This window comes from Scyliorhinus torazame, chromosome 5 (genome assembly GCF_047496885.1).
Source record: "Scyliorhinus torazame isolate Kashiwa2021f chromosome 5, sScyTor2.1, whole genome shotgun sequence".
Classification (NCBI taxonomy): domain Eukaryota; kingdom Metazoa; phylum Chordata; class Chondrichthyes; order Carcharhiniformes; family Scyliorhinidae; genus Scyliorhinus; species Scyliorhinus torazame.
In genome coordinates, this window is record NC_092711.1 from 67,220,920 (window position 1) to 67,244,847 (window position 23,928).

General features: G+C 48.1%; 2 protein-coding genes across 2 annotated transcripts in view; one reads left to right on the forward strand and one right to left on the reverse strand.

The window, feature by feature from the left end:
• Positions 1–23,928, forward strand: part of LOC140418206 (uncharacterized) — a 387,895-nt gene that overhangs the window by 202,866 nt on the left and 161,101 nt on the right. The window lies entirely within an intron of this gene.
• Positions 6,713–15,571, reverse strand: LOC140418212 (uncharacterized). Its single transcript, XM_072501647.1, has 2 exons — positions 15,377–15,571; positions 6,713–8,535 (listed from the first exon to the last, which is right to left on the reverse strand). Exon 2 carries the CDS (start codon positions 8,102–8,104, stop codon positions 7,082–7,084), a length of 1,023 nt encoding a protein of 340 aa, XP_072357748.1. The 5' UTR covers positions 8,105–8,535; positions 15,377–15,571; the 3' UTR covers positions 6,713–7,081.

The following is a 23,928-nucleotide window of genomic DNA, read 5'->3' on the forward strand; positions in this document are numbered from 1 at the left end:
CAGGTAGGGCAGTGGATGTTGTCTATATGGACTTCAGTAAGGCCTTTGACAAGGTCCCTCGTGGTAGACTCGTACAGAAGGTGAAGTCACACGGGATCAGGGGTGAGCTGGCAAGGTGGATACAGAACTGGCTAGGTCATAGAAGGCAGAGAGTAGCAATGGAAGGATGCTTTTCTAATTTGAGGGGTGTGACTAGTGGTGTTCCGCAGGGATCAATGCTGGGACCTTTGCTGTTTGTAGTATATATAAATGATTTGGAGGAAAATGTAACTGGTCTGATTAGTAAGTTTGCAGACGACACAAAGGTTGGTGGAATTGCGGATAGCGATGAGGACTGTCAGAGGCTACAGCAGGATTTAGATTGTTTGGAGACTTGGGCGGAGAGATGGCAGATGGAGTTTAATCCAGACAAATATGAGGCAATGTATTTTGGAAGGTCTAATGCAGGTAGGGAATATACAGTGAATGGTAGAACCCTCAAGAGTATTGAAAGTCAGCGAGATCTAGGTGTACAAGTCCACAGGTCACTGAAAGGGGCAACACAGGTGGAGAAGGTAGTCAAGAAGGCCGGGGCATTGAGTATAAGAATTAGCAAGTCATGTTGCAGCTGTATAGAACCTTAGTTAGGTCACACTTGGAGTATAGTGTTCAATTCTGGTCGCCACACTACCAGAAGGATGTGGAGGCTTTAGAGAGGGTGCAGAAGAGATTTACCAGAATGTTGCCTGGTATGGAGGGCATTAGCTATGAGGAGCGGTTGAATAAACTCGGTTTGTTCTCACTGGAATGACGGGGGTTGAGGGGCGACCTGATAGAGATCTACAAAATTATGAGGGGCATAGACAGAGTGGATAGTCAGAGGCTTTTCCCCAGGGTAGAGGGGTCAATTTCTAAGGGGCATAGGTTTAAGGTGCAAGGGGTAAGGATTAGAGTTGATGTTCGAGGCAAGTTTTTTACACAGAGGGTAGTGGGTGCCTTGAACTCACTGCCGGAGGAGGTGGTGGAAGCATGGACGATAGTAACATTGAAGGGGCATCTTGACAATTACATGAATAGGATGGGAATAGAGGGATACCGACCCAGGAAGTGTAGAAGATTGTAGTTTAAAAAGTGCAGAGGGAAAGGTACAAACATCACCAGAGATTGACTATTTTCATGTACTGGAATGTACCTGGATGTCAGATTATTTTTTAAAGTATTTTTTTCATGAGATGTGGCCATTCCTAATTGCCTGAAGACCATTTCAGAGTCCAGCACCTCACTGAGGGTTCGGCCAGACCAGGTAAGGACACCAGAATCATTACTGAACCAGATGGTAACTCAGACCAGCTTCCATTAACTGAATTTAAATTCCTCCAGTGACTATGATGGGGTTTGAACCCATGTCCCCAGAGCATTGTCCTGGCCGACTAGCCCAGTGACTTTACCCCAGCCCATCATCTCCCCCTGATAGATTGATCTGTTCTATTGAACTATACCCAGGCTGAGTTATTCCAATTCCCGTTTGATGGTGTGACTTTTCTCTTTTATTCCAAGTGGGACATTCAGGAACACAGGTCCAGGTATTTCCAATCAGCTCGGAGATAACTCCCTCATTTCCTATTCCCAAGAATTTTATTTTGAAAGATAACAGGTGGGATTTTCCGGTCGCACTCCTCCACCTTACCAAACTCCCCAAGCCCATACCGGAAAGTCCCGCCCAAGGTAAAGGACCTTTAAAGGGGCGGCCCGGTAGCACAGTGGTTAGCACTGTTGCTTCACAGTACCAGGGTCCAAGTTCGATTCCCGGCTTGCGTCATTGTCTGTGCGGAGTCTGCATGTTCTCACCGTGTCTGTATGGGTTTCCTCCGGGTGCTCAGGTTTCCTCCCACAAGTCCCGAAAAACGTGCTGTTCGGTAATTTGGACATTCTGAATTCTCCCTCTGTGTACCCGGACAGGCGCTGGAATGTGGCGACTAGGGGATTTTCACAGTAACTTCATTGCTGTGTTAATGTAAGCCTACTTGTGACTAAAGATTATTATTTTAAAAATGTTCCAGCAAATTTTCATCCCGCCCGCGATGATTCCCGCAGCCGGAAATATGACCCCAACAAATGGGATGAAGCCAAATCTTTAAAAGGCAAAGTCGTTATTTCAAATCATTGCCGTGCTGTCAGGGGAAAGGGTTAACTTCTCTGCTTGTTTACAAAAGGGAAGAGGAAACAGTCACAAAGCTTTCCACAGCTTGTGAGCTCCGAAACATAACTTCAAGGCTGAAGTTTATATTCAGAGATTGAAACATTTTAGTGCCTTTTCCATTTGTACCAGTAAATTGTGATTCGCACTGAAAGGTTTACTTTCACTCAGTAATTAGAACATTTCACTTTCTCAGCACAAATGCTTTAGGTCAAATCCCAATTGTTTTCTTCCCTTGTAGCTGGTGTGTGGAGAAGATCATGTTCACTGTAGATCTGTCAGCACAGAAACCGCACTGTGCTTCTGGATAAACTCAGTCTGCAAGTAGATGAATCTTTTAAACATCACCCAAGTGAAGGTCTTCCCCTGACTCGAAGGAGTGAGATGTCCCTGTAGTTGATGCTGTCTCCTCTGTCACTGCAGTTTTTATTGCATCTCACATGTTCCGTGGACCAGTCTCACAGCCCAAAAGGGGAGGGCAGGAAGGTGTGACAGTCGATGGGACTTTCCGTGTGTGGGCAGTTCAGCTGGAATTCCATCCTTGCTGGGCACCTTGCTGTTTGGTCAGCAATCAATGGCCTTTTCCAGCTCAAATGACGAGAGTTCCTTGTCCAACTCAACCATGATAGGAAGCTGTAGGAGAGTCAAACAGAGACTGGGAGATGCCCTTCTCACAGGGATACAGCTCACTGTTGTGTTCAACCCAGCTCCTCCTCACTCTCTCACCATGACTGACACTGAGCATGCTCAGAGCACACACCCACACTGCACCTGCGCACTGGCCTCGTACACTCACTGATCGGGAACTTTCTGCAGCGTGGGGGATTCTGGGTAACACAGCCGCCATAGAGCAATTAGTAAACAGGAAGATTCTATTTCCCAGTTAGCAAAACAGAAGATCCACAGTTAGGCAAGATGCTGGGCATGAAGCACAATGAGAGTTTTGGATACTTTATTTAATACAGAAGCACATTATTCTGATATCACTTAGACATGGGCAGCAAGCAGACTGATCTACAGTATGTACAGTATTTACAACACCTGGGACACGTTAAATCAAAGAATTTAGAATTTACATTGCAGAAGGAGGCCACTCGGCCCATCGACTCATCTCATCAAACCAGTGATAGATTTAGTTTACTGTTCATAATTGTGACTGGATCACTCACGATTCATACAAAATGCAACTCTCCAGGTTTTTTGACCCACTCCCTCCAGACTTGTTTTCACTCCAAGGGTCTTGACATCTGCCTTAATCTTTATCCAGCCATGTATGTTCAGCTCACACTGCCCAACAACCAGCCTCTCCTGCACTGGGGCACAGGGTTTCCATCACCAAAAATCTGTCCTGGTCCACGCACATCGACACTACCACCAAGAAAGCACAACAGCGCCTATACTTCTTCAGGAAACTAAGGAAATTTGGCATGTCCACACTGACTCTTACCAACTTTTACAGATGCACCATAGAAAGCATCCTATCTGGCTGCATCACAGCCTGGTATGGCAACTGCTCGGCCCAAGATCGCAAGAAACGTCAGAGAGTAGTGAACACAGCCCAGTCCATCACACAAACCTGCCTCCCATCCACTGGCTCTATCCACACCTCGCGCTGCCTGGGGAAAGCGGGCAGCATAATTAAAGACCCCTCTCACCCGGCTTATTCACTCTTCCAACTTCTTCGATCGGGCAGGAGATACAAAAGTCTGAGAACACGCACAAACAGATTGAAAACAGCTTCTTCCCCGCTATTACCAGACTCCTAAATGACCCTTTTCTGGACTGACCTGATTAATACTACACTCCTGTATGCTTCACTCAATGCCTTTGTCTATATATTTACATTGTGCACCTTGTGTTGCCATATTATGTATTTTCTTTTTAGTTTACTTTCTTTTCATTTACAAAATGATCTGTTTGAGCTGCTCGCAGAATAATACTTTTCACTGTACCTCGGTACACTTGACAATAAACAAGTCCAATCCATATCGAGGGAGTAATCTGCCTCTCTTGCATTGGTGCTCTGCATTTCCCTCATAACACAGAGGCATAGAAAGGTGACAGCACAAAACAAAGGCACTCGACAAATTGTACCTGTGCCAACTTTCTGCAACAGTCACAATCCGCTGTCATTGGCCCTGAACTCTGTAGATATTTTTCTCCTCAAAAGATACGAATAGATGAGCAAGGAGCTGGAGTTGGCTATTCAGCCCAGTCTGCTCCACCATTTAATAAGGTCATGGCTGATCTGATAGTAACAGATAGTTGTCCAATTCTCTTTTCAAGGCATCAATTGAATCTGCCTCCACCACATTTTCGAGCAGTGCATTCATGATCCCACACGCAGCACAGAATGTTTTTCTTCACATCATATGACATAGGAACAGAATTAGGCCCATCGGATCGGCTCCGCCATTCAATCATGGCTGATATTTTTCTCATCTCCATTCTCCTGCCTTCTCCCCATAACCGCTGATCCGCTTATTAATCAAGAATCTATCTATCTCCATCTTAAAGACTCTCAGTGATTTGGCCTCCACGGCATTCTGTGGCAAAGAGTTCCACAGATTCACCACCCTCTGGCTGAAGAAATTCCTCCTCATCTGTTTTAATTCCTCATCATCATCTGAGGAAGGAACTGTGCCCTTAAAGCTAGTGAGTCGAAACAAACCTGCTGGACTTTAACCTGGTGTTGTAAGACTTCTTACTCTGTTTTAAAGGATCGCCCTTTAGTGTGAGATTGTGTCCACTGCTTCTACTTTTTCCAACTAGTGGAAACATCTTCTCCATGTCCACTCTACCCAGGCCTTGCAGTATCCCATAAGTTTTAATAAGATTCCCCCATATCCTTCTAAACTCCAACAAGTACAGACCCAGAGTCCTCAACCGTTCCTCATACAAATTCTTCATTCCAGGGATCATTCTTGTAAACCTCCTCTGGACCTTTTCCAAGGCCAACACGTCCTTCTTAGATACGGGGCCCAAAACTGCTCATAATATTCCAAATGGGGTCTGATCAGATCCTTATACAGCCTCAGAATTACATCCCTGGACTTGTATTCTCGCCCTCTTGACATGAATACATTGCATTTGCCTTCCTAACTGCCGACTGAACCTGCACGTTAACCTGAAGAGAATCTTGAACAAGGACTTCCAATTCCCTTTGTGCTTGTGATTTCCTCAGCATTTCCCCATTTAGAAAATAGTTTATGCCTGCTTCGAAAGTCCATAACCTCACACTTTTCCACATTGTATTCCATCTGCCACTTCTTTGCCCACTCTCCTAGCTTTGCTCAGCATTGCTTCTTTTTATAATCACTTTAAATGAATGCCGTCTGTTTATAATCTTGCCCTAAATATGACTTGCTTGATCAAAGGTCAATTGCAGATCCTTAGTTTTAATGTGGGCAAGTGCCTTTCCATTTGAGAACTGTTCAATAAAGTTATTTGAATTATTTGTAGCTAGGACAGCACGTGGAGCAGTGGGACTACAGCGCTGAGGAGCCGGGTTTGAATCCTGGCCCTTGGTCACTGTCCGTGTGGAGTTTGCACATTCTCCACGTGTCTGCATGGGTTTCACCCCCACCACCTAAAGATGTGCAGGTTAGGTGGATTGGCCACGCTAAATTGCCCCTTAATTGGGAAAAAAATAAGAATAACTGGGTACTCTGAATTTATTATTTTTTTTAAAAAGGATTATTTGTAGCTTCCCCACCAATCAGTGACCTTATTTTTATCGGGAATTAACTGTCGTGTGTTTCGAACCTCTCCGTATCTAAATTTCCATTCACCATTTTTCTGTCCACCTGACCCAGTCCATGGCTTTCTCCCTCATTGTCTAAAACATATCTGCACCTTTTGTGTAATCCTGGTGCATACATTTAAGTCTAAATCATTGATATATACTGGAAACTGTGGAGTCCCACTGGAAACAGACATCCAGGCATCATTCAGTCCTGGATGTGACTAACAGTAGCAACAACAGCTGAATCTAAACCCTGCTGTTGCCTGTGAACTTGCTGATGTCTGTTCAGGTTGTTTGACTGAGTGAATCTCCTCCCACACACGGAGCGGTTGAACAGGCTCTCCCAAGTACCGCTCCCACGTTTGGGTGACACAGTAGCACAGTGGTTATGACGAATGTGATATAAAATAGTTACTTTAGGGATATTAGTTACTGTAATGTAGAGATAGGCCAGTCTCATTCTGGTGAGTTCACAGACAAAGGATTTCAGACCGCATGGCAAAGCAAGGAGGAGGTGTGTCCACCATAGGGGGAGAAAAGGATGCTGGGTAATAGGGGCCAGAGGAAGGGATTGGAAGTGAGCCAATCAGAATGTCTGACTAGGTCAGGAGTGGTATAGGATGACCTATGGGAATCGTGTATGTGAAACTTGATACCATTTGAATTGATTTGCAGAGATCCCTTTGTCTCTTTGTTCATTCGCTTTCCGGGGTGTAGGAGACTAGATGTGTGTGTCTTATGCCTCTGTGAAATGAATCAAGCTTGCAAGCTAAATAAAATAACTAATGCTGTACCTGCAAATCCATCTCGACTTTTATTGAGGCCAGACTGACGGGTAAAGAAATTTGGGATTTAACAGTTAGCACATTTGCTTCACAGCTCCAGGGTCCCGGGTTTGATTCCCGGCTTGGGTCACTGTCTGTGCGGTGTCTGCGCGTTGTCCCAGTGTCTTCGTGGGTTTCCTCCAGGTGCTCCGGTTTCCCCCCACAGTTCAAAGATGTGCAGGTTAGATGAATTGGCCATGATAAATTGACCTTAGTATCCAAAAAGGTTAGGTGGGGTTATGGGTTAGGTTGGAGGTAACTTGGCTTAAGTAAGGTGCTCTTTGCAAGGGCCGGTGCACTCGATGGGCCAAATGCCCTCCTTCTGCACTGTAAATTCTATGATTCTGTTTCAGTGTGAACTCGCTGGTGTTTCCGCAGACTTGTTTTTCTTTTAAATCTCTTTTCACATTCAGAACATTTAAAAGGTTTCTGATCAGTGTGAACAAGTTGGTGTGAAGTCAGGTCGGATGACCGAGTGAATTTCTTCTCACACATGGGGCAAGTGTACGGTCTCTCCCCAGTGTGAACTCGCTGGTGTTTCAGAAGGTCGGATGAACATGTGAATCTCTTCCCACACATGGAGCAGGTGAACGGCCTCTCCCCAGTGTGAGTCCGTTGATGTGACATTAAATGCTTTTTACTTTTAAAACTCTTCTCACAGTCAGCACATTTAAAAGGTCTCTGATCAGTGTGAACAAATTGGTGTATCACAAGGTCGGATGAACATGTGAATCTCTTCCCACACACGGAGCAGGTGAATGGCCTCTCCCCAGTGTGAGTGCGTTGATGTATCAGTAAATTATTTCTGCTTTTATAGCTCTTCTCACAGTCAGCACATTTAAACGGTCTCTGGTCAGAGTGAACCTGATGGTGAGTCCGGAGGTTTGACAAATCATTAAATCCCTTCCCACATTCCAGACAGGTGAATGGCCTCTCCCCAGTGTGAGTGCGTTGATGTGTCAGTAAATTATTTCTGCTTCTAAAGCTCTTCTCACAGTCAGCACATTTAAAAGGTCTCTGATCAGTATGAACAAGTTGGTGTGTCTGGAGGTGAGATGCACAAATGAATCCCTTCCCACACACGGAGCAGGTGAACGGCCTCTCCCCAGTGTGAGTGCGTTGGTGTGTCAGTAAATAATTTCTGCTTTTAAAGCTCTTCTCACAGTCAGCACATTTAAACGGTCTCTCATCAGTATGAACAAGTTGGTGTGTCAGGAGGTGGGATGACAGAGTGAATCCCTTCCCACACACAGAGCAGATGAACGGCCTTTCCCCAGTGTGAATATGTCGATGAGTTTGCATTTCAGACGGAGAATAGCATCCCATCCCACAGTCCCCACATTTCCACGGTTTCTCCATGGTTATTGACAGGTTACCAGGTGTAGGTGGGATGCAGATTTGCAGTCACTGTCAGATCAGCCGTGAAGTTATTAAATGGTGGAACAGGCTCACGGGGCTGAATGTCCAATTGCTGCTTCTTGATTCCTTTGGTGCGAATGTCCTTATGTCTCTCCAACTTGGATCATCAGTTGAAGCCTGAGTACGGTGTCTCCCTGATGTAAATGCTGCAATTTAATTTCATGCTGTGTGATTGGTTAAAGCTCAGTTCCAGCTAACTGTGGAAAATTACTTTGATGTCTGTGTCTCGGTGCTTTTCCAATCACAGTGATTTTTGAATTTTTTCCCGAAAGACAAAACAGACAAACATTTCTCCTTCCACGTTGAAAGGCCGGTCCTGATGAATCAAGTGACTGTCAGATCTCGACATGATGTTTACATCTGCAAATATTCTGTAAAAGGAGATTACATTGAATTACTGTGAATATATAAGACACAAACAGGCCATTCTGTCACAGATTCTGCTGCTGTCCTTACTCGGGCCCCACACCTCAGGAAGGACATACTGGCACTGGAGCGGGTTCAGCGGAGATTCACACGGATGATCCCAGGAATGGTAGGCCTAACATACGATGAACGTCTGAGGATCCTGGGATTATATTCATTGGAGTTTAAGAGATTGAGGGGAGATCTAATAGACACTTACAAGATAATGAATGGCTTAGATAGGGTGGATGTAGAGAAGTTGTTTCCATTAGCAGGGGAGACTAGGACCCGGGGGCACAGCCTTAGAATAAAAGGGAGTCACTTTAGAACAGAGATGAGGAGAAATTTCTTCAGCCAGAGAGTGGTGGGTCTGTGGAATTCATTGCCACAGAGGGCGGTGGAGGCCGGGACGTTAGTGTCTTTAAGACAGAAGTTGATAAATTCTTGATTTCTCGAGGAATTAAGGGCTATGGAGAGAGAGCGGGTAAATGGAGTTGAAATCAGCCATGATTGAATGATGGAGTGGACTCGATGGGCCGAATGCCCTTACTGCCACTCCTATGTCTTATGGTCTTATACATCTCCGACTGTCACACCTATCAAATCTCAGCCTTTCAGCTGATTTTCGATTCCATTTTCTCTCATGTGCTTGTCCCGTTTCCTTTTGAAAACATCTCAGCAGTTTCCTCAACTCCTTCCCATGGTAATGAGTTGCACATTCTGAACATGTGATAAAAAATTTGTCCAAATTGCCCCCTTGGATTTATTCGTAACTATCTTGTAATTATGACTTGTTGTTTATTAATGGTCACTGATTTTGGACTCTCTCACATCGACCCCTCTCAAAAGTACTGATAATTTTAAAGAACTGATAATTTTAAAGATTTCTATCAGGCCACCGCTTAATTGGTTGTTTTCAATAGAAAAAAGGCCCCTCTCCATTTAATCTTTCCTGAGAGCTGTAATCTCATGTTACAAAAGTCATCACTGTCAATGCAGGATAGAAATCAACCTTTCTGTTGGATTGAGTTTTGTGGTAGTATGTATTAGGGGTCATGTGGGACTGGAAGCCCTAATGTCATTGGCTGACGGATCCCGGGTCCTGGTTGGCCGTTGAGCTCTAGCTCCGCCCTGAAGGCGGAGTATAAGAAGCCGGAGTCCTCCCCCGCAGGCCATTCTACTATCGAGCTGCGGGGGAACAGACATGCTTAATAAAGCCTCATCGACTTCACTCTATTCGTCTCACGGAGTCTTTGTGCGCTACAATTTATTAAGCGTGCCTAAAAAAAAAAGGACTATGGAGCTCAGGATCATTCCGGAATGCCTGAGGATCAGCCCCCACACAGCGAAAGTGGCAGCAGCCTTCAAGCACTGGCAGACTTGTTTCGAGGCCTACCTCAGAACGGCCACTGGCCGGGTCACAGAAGACCAAAAACTACAGGTCCTGCACTCGAGGGTGAGCACGGAGATCTTCTCCCTCAGCGAAGACTCGGAGGATTTCCAGACGGCGTTTGCAGCACTGAAAAGTCTCTATGTCCGCCCAGTTAACCAAATCTACGCTCGCTACCAGCTCGCGACGAGACGGCAAGGTCCCGGAGAATCGATGGACGAATTCTACGCCGCGCTGCTGATTTTGGGACGAACCTGCAGCTGCCCTTCGGTGAACGCAAATGAACACACGGACATGTTAATGCGCGATGCTTTTGTGGCAGGTATGAATTCCTCCCAAATCCGCCAAAGACTTCTAGAAAGAGAGTCGCTAGGACTCTCAGAGGCCCGGGCCCTAGCAGCCTCCCTAGACGTGGCCGTGCGTAACACCCGCGCCTACGGCCCCGACCGCGCGGCAGCCCATTGGGCTCCGTACGTACCCGTCGCGACAAACCCACCCCCCACCCCCCCCGGACACCCCACAGGCTTGCGCGGTCCAAACGCCAAGTCGCACCGGGGGCGCCCGCTGCTATTTCTGCGGCCAGGCGAAACACCCCCGGCAGCGCTGCCCGGCCCGCGCAGCGATCTGCAAGAGCTGCGGGAAAAAGGGCCATTTCGCGGTTGTGTGCCGGTCCCGTGAGGTCGCCGCTGTCCCGGGAGAACAGGGAGCCCTGCAAGCCGTTTACGCTCCCCACCCGCAGGCGCAGCCGCTCTGGGTCCCGACCACCGCGGTCCCGGGAGAACAGGGAGCCCTGCACGCCGCTTACGATCCCCAACCCCCCCCCCCCCGCGCACCCCATGTATGACCCGCCGGCGCTACCACTTTGGGTCCCGACCACCACTCCCCACGGAGAAGAGGGAGTTCTGGCCGTCTCTAACGCCCCCCTAACACCCCCCCCCCGCGCCCCACGTCTGACCCGCCGGCGCTACCAACTTGGGTCCCGACCACCGCTGTCCCCGGAGATGAGGGAGCCCCGTGCGGTCCTAACGCTCCCCAACCCCCCCAGCGCCCCATGTGCGACCTGCAGACGCCGCCATTTTGGGTCCCGGCCACCACGAGGGGAGGAAGGGCGCCGCCATCTTGGACCACCCCAAACCTCTACGACGCGTGGGGGTGGCCATTTTGTCCACCCCGCCGCCATCTGCGATGTATGGGGCGGCCATTTTGTCCACCCCCGCCGCCATCTGCGATGTATGGGGGCGGCCATTTTGATCATCCCCGACGCCATCTTGGACGGCAACAACGGACCCCACTCCACTACTACAACCACGTCTCGCTTCAATTACGCTCGATCAAGCTCGGCCCCGGACACTCCAGACGACGACGACAACGGTGCTAATAAACGGCCACGAGACACCATGCCTAGTCGACTCCGGGAGCACGGAGAGCTTTATCCACCCCGACATGGTAAGACGCTGTTCCTTGACCACCTATACCAGCGCACAAAAGATTTCCCTAGCTGCAGGATCCCACTCCGTACAGATCCAAGGATTCTGCATAGTTACCCTAACGGTGCAGGGGAGGGAGTTCAAAAACTACAAACTAAACGTCCTTCCCCAACTCTGCGCCCCCACCTTACTGGGATTAGATTTCCAATGCAATCTACAGAGCTTTACGTTCAAATTCGGCGGCCCAATACCCCCACTCACTATCTGCGGCCTCGCAACCCTCAAGGTGCAACCCCCGTCCTTGTTTGCGAACCTCACCCCGGATTGCAAACCCGTCGCCACTAGGAGCAGACGGTACAGCGCCCAGGACCGGACCTTCATTCAGTCCGAAGTCCAGCGGCTACTAAAGGAGGGCATAATCCAGGCCAGCAATAGTCCCTGGAGAGCGCAGGTGGTAGTAGTGAAGACAGGGGAGAAACAAAGGATGGTCATAGACTATAGCCAGACCATCAACAGGTACACGCAACTAGACGCGTACCCTCGCCCCCGCATATCCGACATGGTCAATCGGATTGCCCAATATAAAGTCTTCTCCACCGTGGACCTCAAGTCCGCCTACCATCAGCTCCCCATCCGCCCAAGTGACCGCAAGTACACAGCCTTCGAGGCAGACGGGCAATTATACCATTTCCTAAGGGTCCCATTTGGCGTCACAAACGGGGTCTCGGTCTTCCAACGGGAGATGGACCGAATGGTTGATCAACATGGGTTGCGGGCCACGTACCCGTATCTCGACAATGTAACCATCTGCGGCCACGACCAGCAGGACCACGACGCCAACCTCCAAAAATTCCTCCAGACTGCCAAAGCCTTGAACCTCACGTACAACGAGGACAAGTGCGTTTTTAGCACCAATCGGCTAGCCATTCTGGGCTACGTAGTGCGCAATGGGATAATAGGCCCCGACCCCGAACGTATGCGCGCCCTCATGGAATTTCCCCTCCCGCACTGCTCCAAAGCCCTGGGTTTTTTTTCATACTACGCCCAGTGGGTCCCCCAGTACGCAGACAAGGCCCGCCCCCTAATACAGACCACTACCTTCCCTCTGTCGACAGAGGCTTGCCAGGCCTTCAGCCGCATCAAAGCGGATATCGCAAAGGCCACGATGCGTGCCATCGACGAGTCCCTCCCCTTCCAGGTCGAGAGCGACGCCTCAGACGTAGCTCTAGCAGCCACCCTTAACCAAGCGGGCAGACCCGTGGCCTTTTTCTCCCGGACCCTCCACGCCTCAGAAATCCGCCACTCCTCAGTGGAAAAGGAAGCCCAAGCCATAGTGGAAGCTGTGCGACATTGGAGGCATTACCTGGCCGGCAGGAGATTCACTCTCCTCACTGACCAACGGTCGGTAGCCTTCATGTTCGATAATGCACTGCGGGGCAAAATCAAAAACGACAAGATCTTAAGGTGGAGGATCGAGCTCTCCACCTTCAACTACGAGATTTTGTATCGTCCCGGAAAGCTGAACGAGCCGTCCGATGCCCTATCCTGCGGCACATGTGCCAACGCACAAATTAACCGCCTCTAAACCCTCCACGAGGACCTCTGCCACCCGGGGGTCACTCGGTTTTTCCACTTTATCAAGTCCCGCAACCTCCCATACTCTTTAGAGGATGTCCGTACAGTCACAAGGGACTGCCACATCTGCGCGGAATGCAAACCGCAATTTTTCAGTCCGGATGGTGCGCACCTGATTAAGGCTTCCCGCCCCTTTGAACGCCTTAGTCTCGATTTCAAAGGGCCCCTCCCCTCCACCGACCGCAACACATACTTTCTTAATGTGGTGGACGAATACTCCCGCTTCCCATTCGCCATTCCCTGCTCTGACATGACCGCGGCCACAGTCATTAAAGCCCTGAACACCATCTTCACACTGTTCGGTTGCCCCGCATATGTCCACAGCGACAGGGGGTCCTCTTTCATGAGTGACGAGCTGCGCCAGTTCCTGCTCAGCAAGGGCATAGCCTCGAGCAGGACGACCAGCTACAACCCCGGGGGAACGGGCAAGTAGAGAGGGAGAACGGCACGGTCTGGAAGACCGTCCTACTGGCCCTACGGTCCAGGGACCTCCCAGTTTCACGGTGGCAGGAGGTCCTCCCGGACGCTCTCCACTCCATCCGGTCGCTATTATGTACGAGCACTAATCAAACGCCTCATGAGCGTCTCCTTGTCTTCCCTAGGAGGTCCTCCTCTGGAACGTCGCTGCCGACCTGGCTGGCGGCCCCAGGACCCATCTTGCTCCGAAAGCATGTGCGGGCACATAAGGCGGACCCGTTGGTCGAAAGGGTTCACCTCCTCCACGCGAACCCGCAGTACGCTTACGTGGAGTACCCCGACGGCCGACAGGACACGGTCTCCCTGCGGGATCTGGCGCCCGCCGGCAACACACACCCCCCCGACACCATTCACCCAACCCCCCCCCTTCCTGCCACCGCCGCACCCCGCGACCTCCCACTTCCCAGGAGGATCGGTTCCCCTCCCCTCAGGCCCGACCAAGAATAAAGCCCAAGCGGAAACCGTAAGGATCCCGGGGACGACAACACCGGTACAAGCACCACCACCACCACCGGGGCCGCGGCGATCGACACGGACGACCAGACCGCCCGACCGACTCGTGGCGTCGATCTAAATCAATGTATGGACTTTTCACAAGAACATTTTGCTTTTCTCCCGATACCTTCTGTAAATAGTTGAAACAGGACAAAATTGTACAATACTGTATTGCCATGTGACTGTTTTTTCCTCCCAGGACCAGCCCTGTAAACCCTTACCACCATACGAAGCATCACCCCGCCGAGTTCATTTTTGACAAGGATTGAGTTTTGTGATAGTATGTATTAGGGGTCATGTGGGACTGGAAGCCCTAATGTCATTGGCTGACAGATCCTGGGTCCTGGTTGGCCGTTGACCTCTAGCTCCGTCCTGAAAGCGGAGTATAAGAAGCAGGAGTCCTCCCCCGCAGGCCATTCTACTATTGAGCTGCGGGGGAACAGACACGCTTAATAAAGCCTCATCGACTTCACTCTATTTGTCTCACGGAGTCTTTGTGCGCTACAAGTTTATGATGTGTAACTTCTCCAATTCTAACCCCCTGTAAAAGGAGTTTACAATAGTGTACAACAGGCAATTCTAGTTTCTCTGGAACATTTTTTCCTCTCTTGTTCCCCCAAAGCTGTAAATCCCCATCCCACACAGTCTCCCTCCTCCCTGGGCTGAAATCCAAACCCATCTCACCATCTGCACCATTTCTTTCCTCCACTCTGTTTCTCCCTCCCTCTCCTCTGCCTGGGTTCAGTTCTCCAGCTCCTATCTGCAGACTGACAATAAAATCAATGGGTCCTATTGGGGGCTTGGGGCCTCCAGCGGGTGTTTGTGAATCCTCCCCGCCCACCTGCCAGCGTTTCCTTCCTTGCCAGAGATCAGAGTCCTCACTGATTTGAGTAAAAAGTGGAAGCTCTTATTTCTTTTCCCCCTCCCCCATCCTCTGATGTGAACCATCCTCCAGTGTCTGAAGCAGGATGGTGCCCGTTAACCTGGGCCTGTTCCCGGGAGGGAGAAGCTCCGCAGCTGCAAACCAGGGAGCTGACAATGATGGTGAAGGGTTTGCTCCAGCTCACAATGCCCGGGGACTGATTGACGGCAGGTTCGGACCAATAGGGAGAGGAGGCGTGGCTGAGGGACCGAAAGAGAGCGGCTGGTCGTCCAACCAACCAGAATGAATGGGAGGCGGGGCAACGCAGGGGCGCTCGCTCCGTGCGCATGCGCCCTGCCCCACACTTCGTCCACCCGGGCCTGTGTTGGGGAAAAGCCCGAGCAGCTTTCGCCGGTTCAGCTGCTGTATCCGAGCTTCGTATTCGGGGCTTGGAGCCTGAACGGAGTTTTTATGAAGCCGCCGGACACATCCGCCGCATCAATCCCTCCCTCATGACTTACCCGGCAGTAGCAGATCGGACTGAGAATTTCCGCACAACCGTCTCAACCGGAGCTACTCCAGGCACTGCGCATGCTCCAGCCCACCATGCCCTGGGAGTGATTGACGGCAGCTCCGGGCCATTTGGAGTAGGGGGCGGGACTGGAGAACAGAGCGGGAGCAGCTGGTCCCCCAACCAATCGGAGTGAATGAGGGGCGGGGCTCAGCCCGGATCTCCCTCATTGGCTGAAAGTTGCATCATTTTGAAAGTTGATTTGTCTCAACTCCAGGAGAAAACTGGAGCTTTGTATTTGTGGATTTAAACAGATTCTTCATGTTGTTCCAGGAAAGTGGGGCCTGTGGAATGTCAGGTTTTACACAGCACACCGTCAGCCTGCAGTTTCGCGCTGGGTAAAGAATCTGCAAACAAGGCAAGAGAATAAACAATTAATGGTCGGACCCTAGAGGATCAGAGGGACCTTGGTGGGCATATCCATCGGTCCTTGAAGACAGGAGGACAGGTAGATAGGGGGATTAAAAAGCAATATGGAATACTTGCCTTTATTAACTGAGGCATAGACTATAAGAGCAGGGAGGTTATGATGGGGCTGTAAAAAATGCTGGTTAAACCACAGCTGGAGTAGTGTGTGCAGTTCTGGAAGGAAGTGATTGCAATTGAGAGGATGCAGAGTAGATTCACCAGGATGGCCTGGGCTGGAGTATTTCAGCAAGCAAGAGAGACTGGATCGGCTGGGATTGTTTTCCTTGGAGCAGAGAAGGCTGAGGGGAACCTGATTGAGGTATATAAAATTATTGAGTGAATTAGTGGTGAATAGATGGGATGAATAGGAAGGAATCTTTCCTCTGAGTGGAAGGGTCAATAACCAGTGGGCATAGAAGGGAACTTTCCCCTTACCGGAGGGGTCAATAAGCAGGTGCATAGATTTCAGGTAATGGCAGGAGGTTTATAGGAGATGCGAAGAAAAACTTCTTCACCCAGAGGGTGGTGGGAATCTGGAACTCACTGTCTGAAAGTGTGGTAGAGAATGTAAACTTCACAACATTTAAGAAGTATTTAGATGAGCATTTGAAATGCCATTGCATGGAAGGCTACGGACTAAGTGCTGGAAAATGGGATTAGAGTAAATAGGTGCTTGATGGCTGATGGAGACCCGATGGGTCAAAGTGCCTCTTTCACTCCTGGAAAAACTCTCTGACTCAAATCGTACCATTCAAATCAATGGAATTCTCAGGAACCACATTGGGGAGGAAGGTTGCTTGCACCTAATGATAAGCAGCACACGCACAAGCAGCAAGACACATAACTTTGGTCAGACAAGATTTTCCCATTTGAAATCCATATTGACTATTCATTGTTATGTTTATCTTTTCCAGATTTTAAAAGTTCCCTCCTTTACTCAGGATTCGATTATTTACCAATGTGCAGCTAATTGTTTCATAATTTCCTGGGCATGTTCTGGCCACCATTTAATTATAGGAATTACATTACTGAGCTGCCAGTCTTTTAGAACTGAACCTTTTTAATGAATTATTAAATTTGAGCAGTAATGTCCCTCCCTGCAAATCTTTTAAAATACATGGATGTAATCCATTCAGATCAGGGGCTTTATCCCCTTTGAGTTTGATTAGTGCAATCAATAATCACCTTATCATTCAATGTCCTGTTGACCTGTTCTATCTCCCTGGGAAACAATGATGCAAAGTAATTATTTAATATTTCTGTTATTTCTCCATCGTTCCTGGTGATCTTCTCCTGTCTGAACCTTAATGCTCCCTCAATGCTCCTTCATGCTTCACAGCACCAGGGTCCCAGTTCGATTCCCGGCTTGGGTCGCTGTCTGTGCGGAGTCTGCATGTTCTCCCTGTGTCTGTGTGGGTTCCCTCCGGGTGCTCCGGTTTCCTTCCATAAGCCCCGAAAGACGTGCTGTTAGGCAATTTGGACATTCTGAATTCTCCCTCAGTGTACCCGAACAGGCACCAAAATGTGGTGATGAGGGGCATTTCACAGTAACTTCATTGCAGTGTTAATGTAAGTCCCTATGTGACAATAAAGATTATTATTATTTACTTTCCTCCTAATGTTAACTGGCTGGAGTTTAATCTTCAAGATATATGTTGGTTTTTGTGATGGCAGGGTCCCTTTTTAAAAGCATCATCTGTGATCTTATCCTTCAATTTAAGACCTCCCAAAGAAACTGATGAACAATAAAATTATGAATTTTTACTTCAGTCCTAAGTTGTTTTTGTAAAAAACTCTGCAATTCAGTGCCTGAACGCTTCCTCTGATTAACATCTCCAAATAGAAAATGCTGATCAATCCTCACTGACAATCCTTACTGACTGACACATTCTTCACGGTGCCACCTCCATTATGAAAGTAAATTATCAAAGAAAATATAACAGGTCAATATTTTACAAGAACATCAATAAAACAAAAAATAATAATCTTTATTGACATAAGTAGGCTTACATTAACACTGCAATGAAGTTACTGTGAAAATCTCCAAGTCGCCACACTCCGGCACCTGTTCAGGTGAAAGCTCAATTCTCCTAACAAGCACGTCTTTTGGGGAGAACGTACAGACTGCATAGGCAGTGACCCAAGCGGGAATCGAACCCGGGACCCTGGTGCTGTGAAGCAACAGTGCTAATCACTGTGCTACCGTGCCACCCTAATGATGATGTTTGATGCACATGTTGTCACGATAGTGACCGATTAGCAGCAACCTCTTCCCAGTCATTATGATCAATGCTTATTGCATAAGTGGGGAATGAACAGGAGTGGAGTAAATTCAGAGACAGGCAATGCAGCACCCAGTTATTAGCGTTGACCAGAACATCAGCTTTCTCAGCATTGTTTCTCCAGAGTTAGTAAAGCTCCCAAATGTCTCACAGGAAGATCCTGGTGCATCCTCAGCCACCGATAGTAATTATATATAAAATCTAGGATTTGAAATACGTGAAGATTGGAGGTATGATCAATAAGTCTGCAGATGGAAAATTGTTGGTGTGGGAACTAGCGAGGACAAAAGCCTTAAATCACAGGATGATACAGATGGGCTGGTCATATGGGGGCAGAACAGTCGCAAATGGAATTTAACCAGGATACCATGGCTCTTGTACAAAGTCAGTACAGACATGACAAGACCATAAGACATAGGAGCGGAAGTAAGGCCATTCGGCCCATCGAGTCCACTCCACCATTCAATCATGGCTGATTTCAACTCCATTTACCCGCTCTCTCTCCATAGCCCTTAATTCCTCGAGAAATCAAGAATTTATCAACTTCTGTCTTAAAGAAACTCAACGTCCCGGCCCCCACCGCCCTCTGTGGCAATGAATTCCACAGACCCACCACTCTCTGGCTGAAGAAATTTCTCCTCATCTCTGTTCTAAAGTGACTCCCTTTTATTCTAAGGCTGTGCCCCCGGGTCCTAGTCTCCCCTGCTAATGGAAACAACTTCCCTACATCCACCCTATCTAAGCCATTCATTATCTTGTAAGTTTCTATTAGATCTCCCCTCAACCTCCTAAACTCCAATGAATATAATCCCAGGATCCTCAGACGCTCATCGTATGTGAGGCCTACCATTCCTGGGATCATCCGTGTGAATCTCCGCTGGACCCGCTCCAGTGCCAGTATGTCCTTCCTGAGGTGTGGGGCCAAAGATTGCTCACAGTATTCTAAATGGGGCCTAACTAATGCTTTATAAAGCTTCAGAAGCACATCCCTGCTTTTATATTCCAAGCCTCTTGAGATGAATGACAACATTGCATTTGCTTTCTTAATTACAGACTCAACCTGCAAGTTTACCTTTAGAGAATCCTGGACTTGGACTCCCAAGTCACTTTGCACTTCAGCATTATGAATTTTGTCACCGTTTAGAAAATAGTCCATGCCTCTGTTCTTTTTTCCAAAGTGCAAGACCTCGCACTTGCCCACGTTGAATTTCATCAGCCATTTCTTGGACCACTCTCCTAAACTGTCCAAATCTTTCTGCAGCCTCCCCACCCCCTCCATACTACCTGCCCCTCCCCCTACCTTTGTATCACCGGCAAACTTAGCCAGAATGCCCCCAGTCCCGTCATCTAGATCGTTAATATATACAGAGAACAGCTGTGGCCCCAACACTCAACCCTGCGGGACAGCACTCGTCACCAGTTGCCATTCCGAAAAAGAACCTTTTATCCCAACTCTCTGCCTTCTGCCTGACAGCCAATCGTCAATCCATGTTAGTACCTTGCCTCGAATACCATGGGCCCTTATTTTACTCAGCAGTCTCCCGTGAGGCACCTTATCAAAGGCATTTTGGAAGTCAAGATAGATAATATCCATTGGCTCTCCTTGGTCTAACCTATTTGTTATCTCTTCAAAGAACTCTAACAGGTATGTCAGGCACGACCTCCACTTACTAAATCCATGCTGACTTGTCCTAATCCGACCCTGCACTTCCAAGAATTTAGAAATCTCATCCTTAACAATGGATTCTAGAATCTTGCCAACAACCGAGGTTAGGCTAATTGGCCTATAATTTTCCATCTTTTTCCTTGTTCCCTTCTTGAACAGGGGGGTTACAACAGCGATTTTCCAATCCTCTGGGACTTTCCCTGACTCCAGTGACTTTTGAAAGATCATAACTAACGCCTCCACTATTTCTTCAGCTATCTCCTTTAGAACTCTAGGATGTAGCCCATCTGGGCCCGGAGATTTATCAATTTGTAGACCTCTTAGTTTCTCTAGCACTTTCTCCTTTGTGATGGCTACCATATTCAACTCTGCCCCCTGACTCTCCGGAATTGTTGGGATATTACTCATGTCTTCTACTGTGAAGACTGACGCAAAGTACTTATTGAGTTCCTCAGCTATTTCCTTGTCTCCCATCACAAAATTACCAGCGTCATTTTGGAGCGGCCCAATGTCAACTTTTGCCTCCCGTTTGTTTTTAATGTATTTAAAGAAACTTTTACTATCATTCCTAATGTTACTGGCTAGCTTACCTTCATATTTGATCCTCTCTTTCCTTATTTCTCTCTTTGTTATCCTCTGTTTGTTTTTGTAGCCTTCCCAATCTTCTGACTTCCCACTACCCTTTGCCACATTATAGGCTTTCTCTTTTGCTTTGATGCATTCCCTAACTTCCTTTGTCAGCCATGGCTGCCTAATCCCCCCTCTGATAACCTTTCTTTTCTTTGGGATGAACCTCTGTACTGTGTCCTCAATTACTCCCAGAAACTGCTGCCATTGCTGTTCTACTGTCTTTCCCACTAGGCTCTGCTCCCAGTCGATTTTCATCAGTTCCTCCCTCATGCCGCTGTAGTTACCTTTATTTAACTGTAACACCTTTACATCTGATTCTACCTTTCTTTCAAATTGCAGATTGAATTCTACCATATTATGATCACTGCCTCCTAAGTGCTTCCTTACTTTACGATCTTTAATCAAGTCTGGCTTATTGCATAACACTAAGTCCAGAATGGCCTGTTCCCTCGTGGGCTCCGTCACAAGCTGTTCCAAAAAGCCCTCCTCTAAACATTCAATGAATTCCCTTTCCTTGGGTCCACTGGCAGCATTATTTACCCAGTCCACCTGCATATTGAAGTCCCCCATGATCACTGTGACCTTGCCTTTCTGACATGCACTTTCTATTTCGTGGTGCATTTTGTGCCCCCGGTCCTGACCACTGTTAGGAGGCCTGTACATAACTCCCATTCTGGTTTTTTTGCCTTTGTGGTTCCTCAACTCTACCCACACAGACTCCACATCATCTGACCCTATATCGTTTAGTGCTATTGATTTAATTTCATTCCTAATTAACAAGGCAACCCCGCCCCCTCTGCCCACCTCTGTCTTTTTGATAGGTTGTGAATCCCTGGATGTTTAAATGCCAGTCCTGAACCCCCTGCAACCATGTCTCTGTGATGCTTACCACATCATACCTGCCAGTCACAATCTGGGCCACAAGCTCATCTACCTTGTTCCGTACACTGCGCGCATTTAAATATAGCACGTTTAATTCTCTATTGACCGTCCCTTTTTGTTTTCTTAGTGTGGTGGACCTTGGTTTACTGAGCCTTTCCATACACTGTGTTATATTTTGTGGGATGGGGACTATCGTAACCTCTCCTGAGTTTTGTCTTTTCGTGCTTTTTTGTATTCCTAAGCAGCTACGCTTCCCACTGATTACTTCACCTTTTGGTTCCCTGACTTTCCCTTCCCCCCCAATCTTTAGTTTAAAGTCCTATTGACCACCCTATTTTCTCTTTTCGCCAGAACTCTGGTCATGATCAAGATGATGTGCCGAGTGTCTTCCATCTGTGCTGGATAATTCTAGAAAACACTGAACATTCAGTATGACGAGCAAGAGGGAAGAGGATGGAGGAATTACTGATTCTTGAATTGAACCCAGGAAGAGTTTGCATCTTCTGGGGAAGAGAAAGGAAGAACCCATTGGGGATAAAAACCTTTAAGTTCTGCATTAATCCACAGGAGAGCAGCATTTAATCATTTTGAGAAATGAAGAATAGCAGAATATCCATTGACAATAATTTGTTTGATTATTTTCGCAATTGGTAACCCAAGTTATTTTGCATTAACTGTTTCAATGGTGCGGCTATTACCCAACATTCCCTGCGTCTGTGAATGTACCCGATTCATTCCACGGAGCCCAGTGCGCAGACGCAATGCTGGGCTGTATCTGGAGCATACGCAATGTCACTGCTCGGAGGTCTGTGAGTGCGGCAGCGGCTGTTTGGGGCGGGGAGAGTCGGTGAGGCGGAGGGAGGAACGGAGTCAGGGTGGGGAGGGAGTGAAGGCTTCATAAACACCCCCTGCTGGTCACAAGCCCGGAATAAGACGCTGCAAATCCCACGTTTGCAGGTGCGGAGCTTTTATCCGGTATCAGGCCCAGTTCCACGGCCGCCATCTTTGTTTAGCGGAGCGGCTAAGGGGCCATCTTGATGACGTAACAGAGGCGGTGCTTCAGGATCCCGGTGACCAGGAGAGAAAATCATTGTCTCGATGATTGACAGGCCCCTCCAGAGGGGGGAGGTGTTACTTCCATGTGTAGCAATCCGAAGAACAGAAGAAGAATAACATCAGAATTAGCAGCAGGAGTAGGCCATTCGGCCTATTGACACTGCTCTGCCATTCAATAAACGCTGATCCGAATGTGCCATTAATTACATTTTCCTGTCTGCCTCCAAAACCTTTGACCCCCCAGTAGATAAAAAAAAGATGAACTTGGCTTTGAGTATATTCAGTGACCCAGCGCTACTGCTCTCTGGGAAAGACAATTCCACAAACTCAGCTTTGACAAAGAATCATCCAGGCTCAAAACGTTAGCTCCCTTTTCTCTCCACAGATACTGTCAGACCTGCTGAGATTGTCCAGTATTTACTGTTTTTGTTTCAGATTCAAGCATCCGCAGTAATTTGCTTTCATCCACAGACTGATGAGCCTCTGAGGGAAGACATTTCTCCTTATCTCAGTGTCAAATTGAAGAACTCTTATCTTTAAACTGTCCCCCATAGTTCCTGAATCCCCATGTGGAAAATATTCTTTCATCAAACCCCTCAGAATCTTAGATGTTTCAATAAGATCACCTCTCATTCTTCTAAACTCCATCAGGTACAGACCAATCAGGTTCAATCTTGCTCCATAAAACAAACTCTCCTATCCCAGAAATCAGACTAGTGAAACTTCACTGAACTGCCTCCAAAGCAACTTCAAAAACAAGGTGGGATTAAAGCCCATTGGACTGCTTGTTTGCTGGCCCCCTCCCGGGTTGACGGCCTGGCCCAGTCTTACCAACTGATAACATCTGCCTTTAGCAAGGACACAACCCTCCTTATTCTAACCAGTGTGCTTGTTCCGGGGCAGGGGGATTGAGTGGGCAGTGTGTTTGCTGAGCCTCCTCCCGGCCTGGAGACTCCACAGGAGCAGGGAGGAGGTGGATTCCATTGGGTGGTTGTTCCAGGGTGGGAGCACGGACTGTGTTTTTACTGAGTCCTACTTTGGCCGAAGACCTCGCGAACCAGCGCCACTTACCTCCTTGTGAACCTGCTTCTGGGCATGGCGAAGCGCGTCATTTCTAGCTCCAGGCAGCGGGCAACCGAGGGGGTCATCTGATCAGACTGTTTTCCTATTTTCCATGGCTACATTCGCAGCTGGGTGTCCCTAGAAAGGGAGCTGCAGTGTCCATGGGCACCAGCAAAGCCTTCCATGCCCGGTGGGCACCGCAGGGGTTGGGGTGCTTTATTGACCCCTTTAAATGCACTCTCATTAGATGTTTTTAAGTTTCTGCTGATCTTTGTTACGTTCGGGCAGTGCCCCTAACGGGAGCGGCCCTTTTTGCTTTGTCCCTAAGTTTGTTTCCTTTGTTCTATTTTGTTGGTGGACCTCAAAAGAGTGGCCAATCCACCTGGCCTGCACATCTTTGGGTTGTGGGTGTGAGACCCACGGAGACATGGGGAGAATGTGCAAACTCCACAAGGCAGTGACCCGGGGCCGGGATCGAACCTTGGTCCTCAGCACCGTGAGGCAGCAGTGCTAACC

Excerpts from the sequence above, each read along its gene's own strand:
- LOC140418212 (XM_072501647.1), bottom strand. The coding sequence starts at position 8,104 with ATGGAGAAACCGTGGAAATGTGGGGACTGTGGGATGGGATGCTATTCT.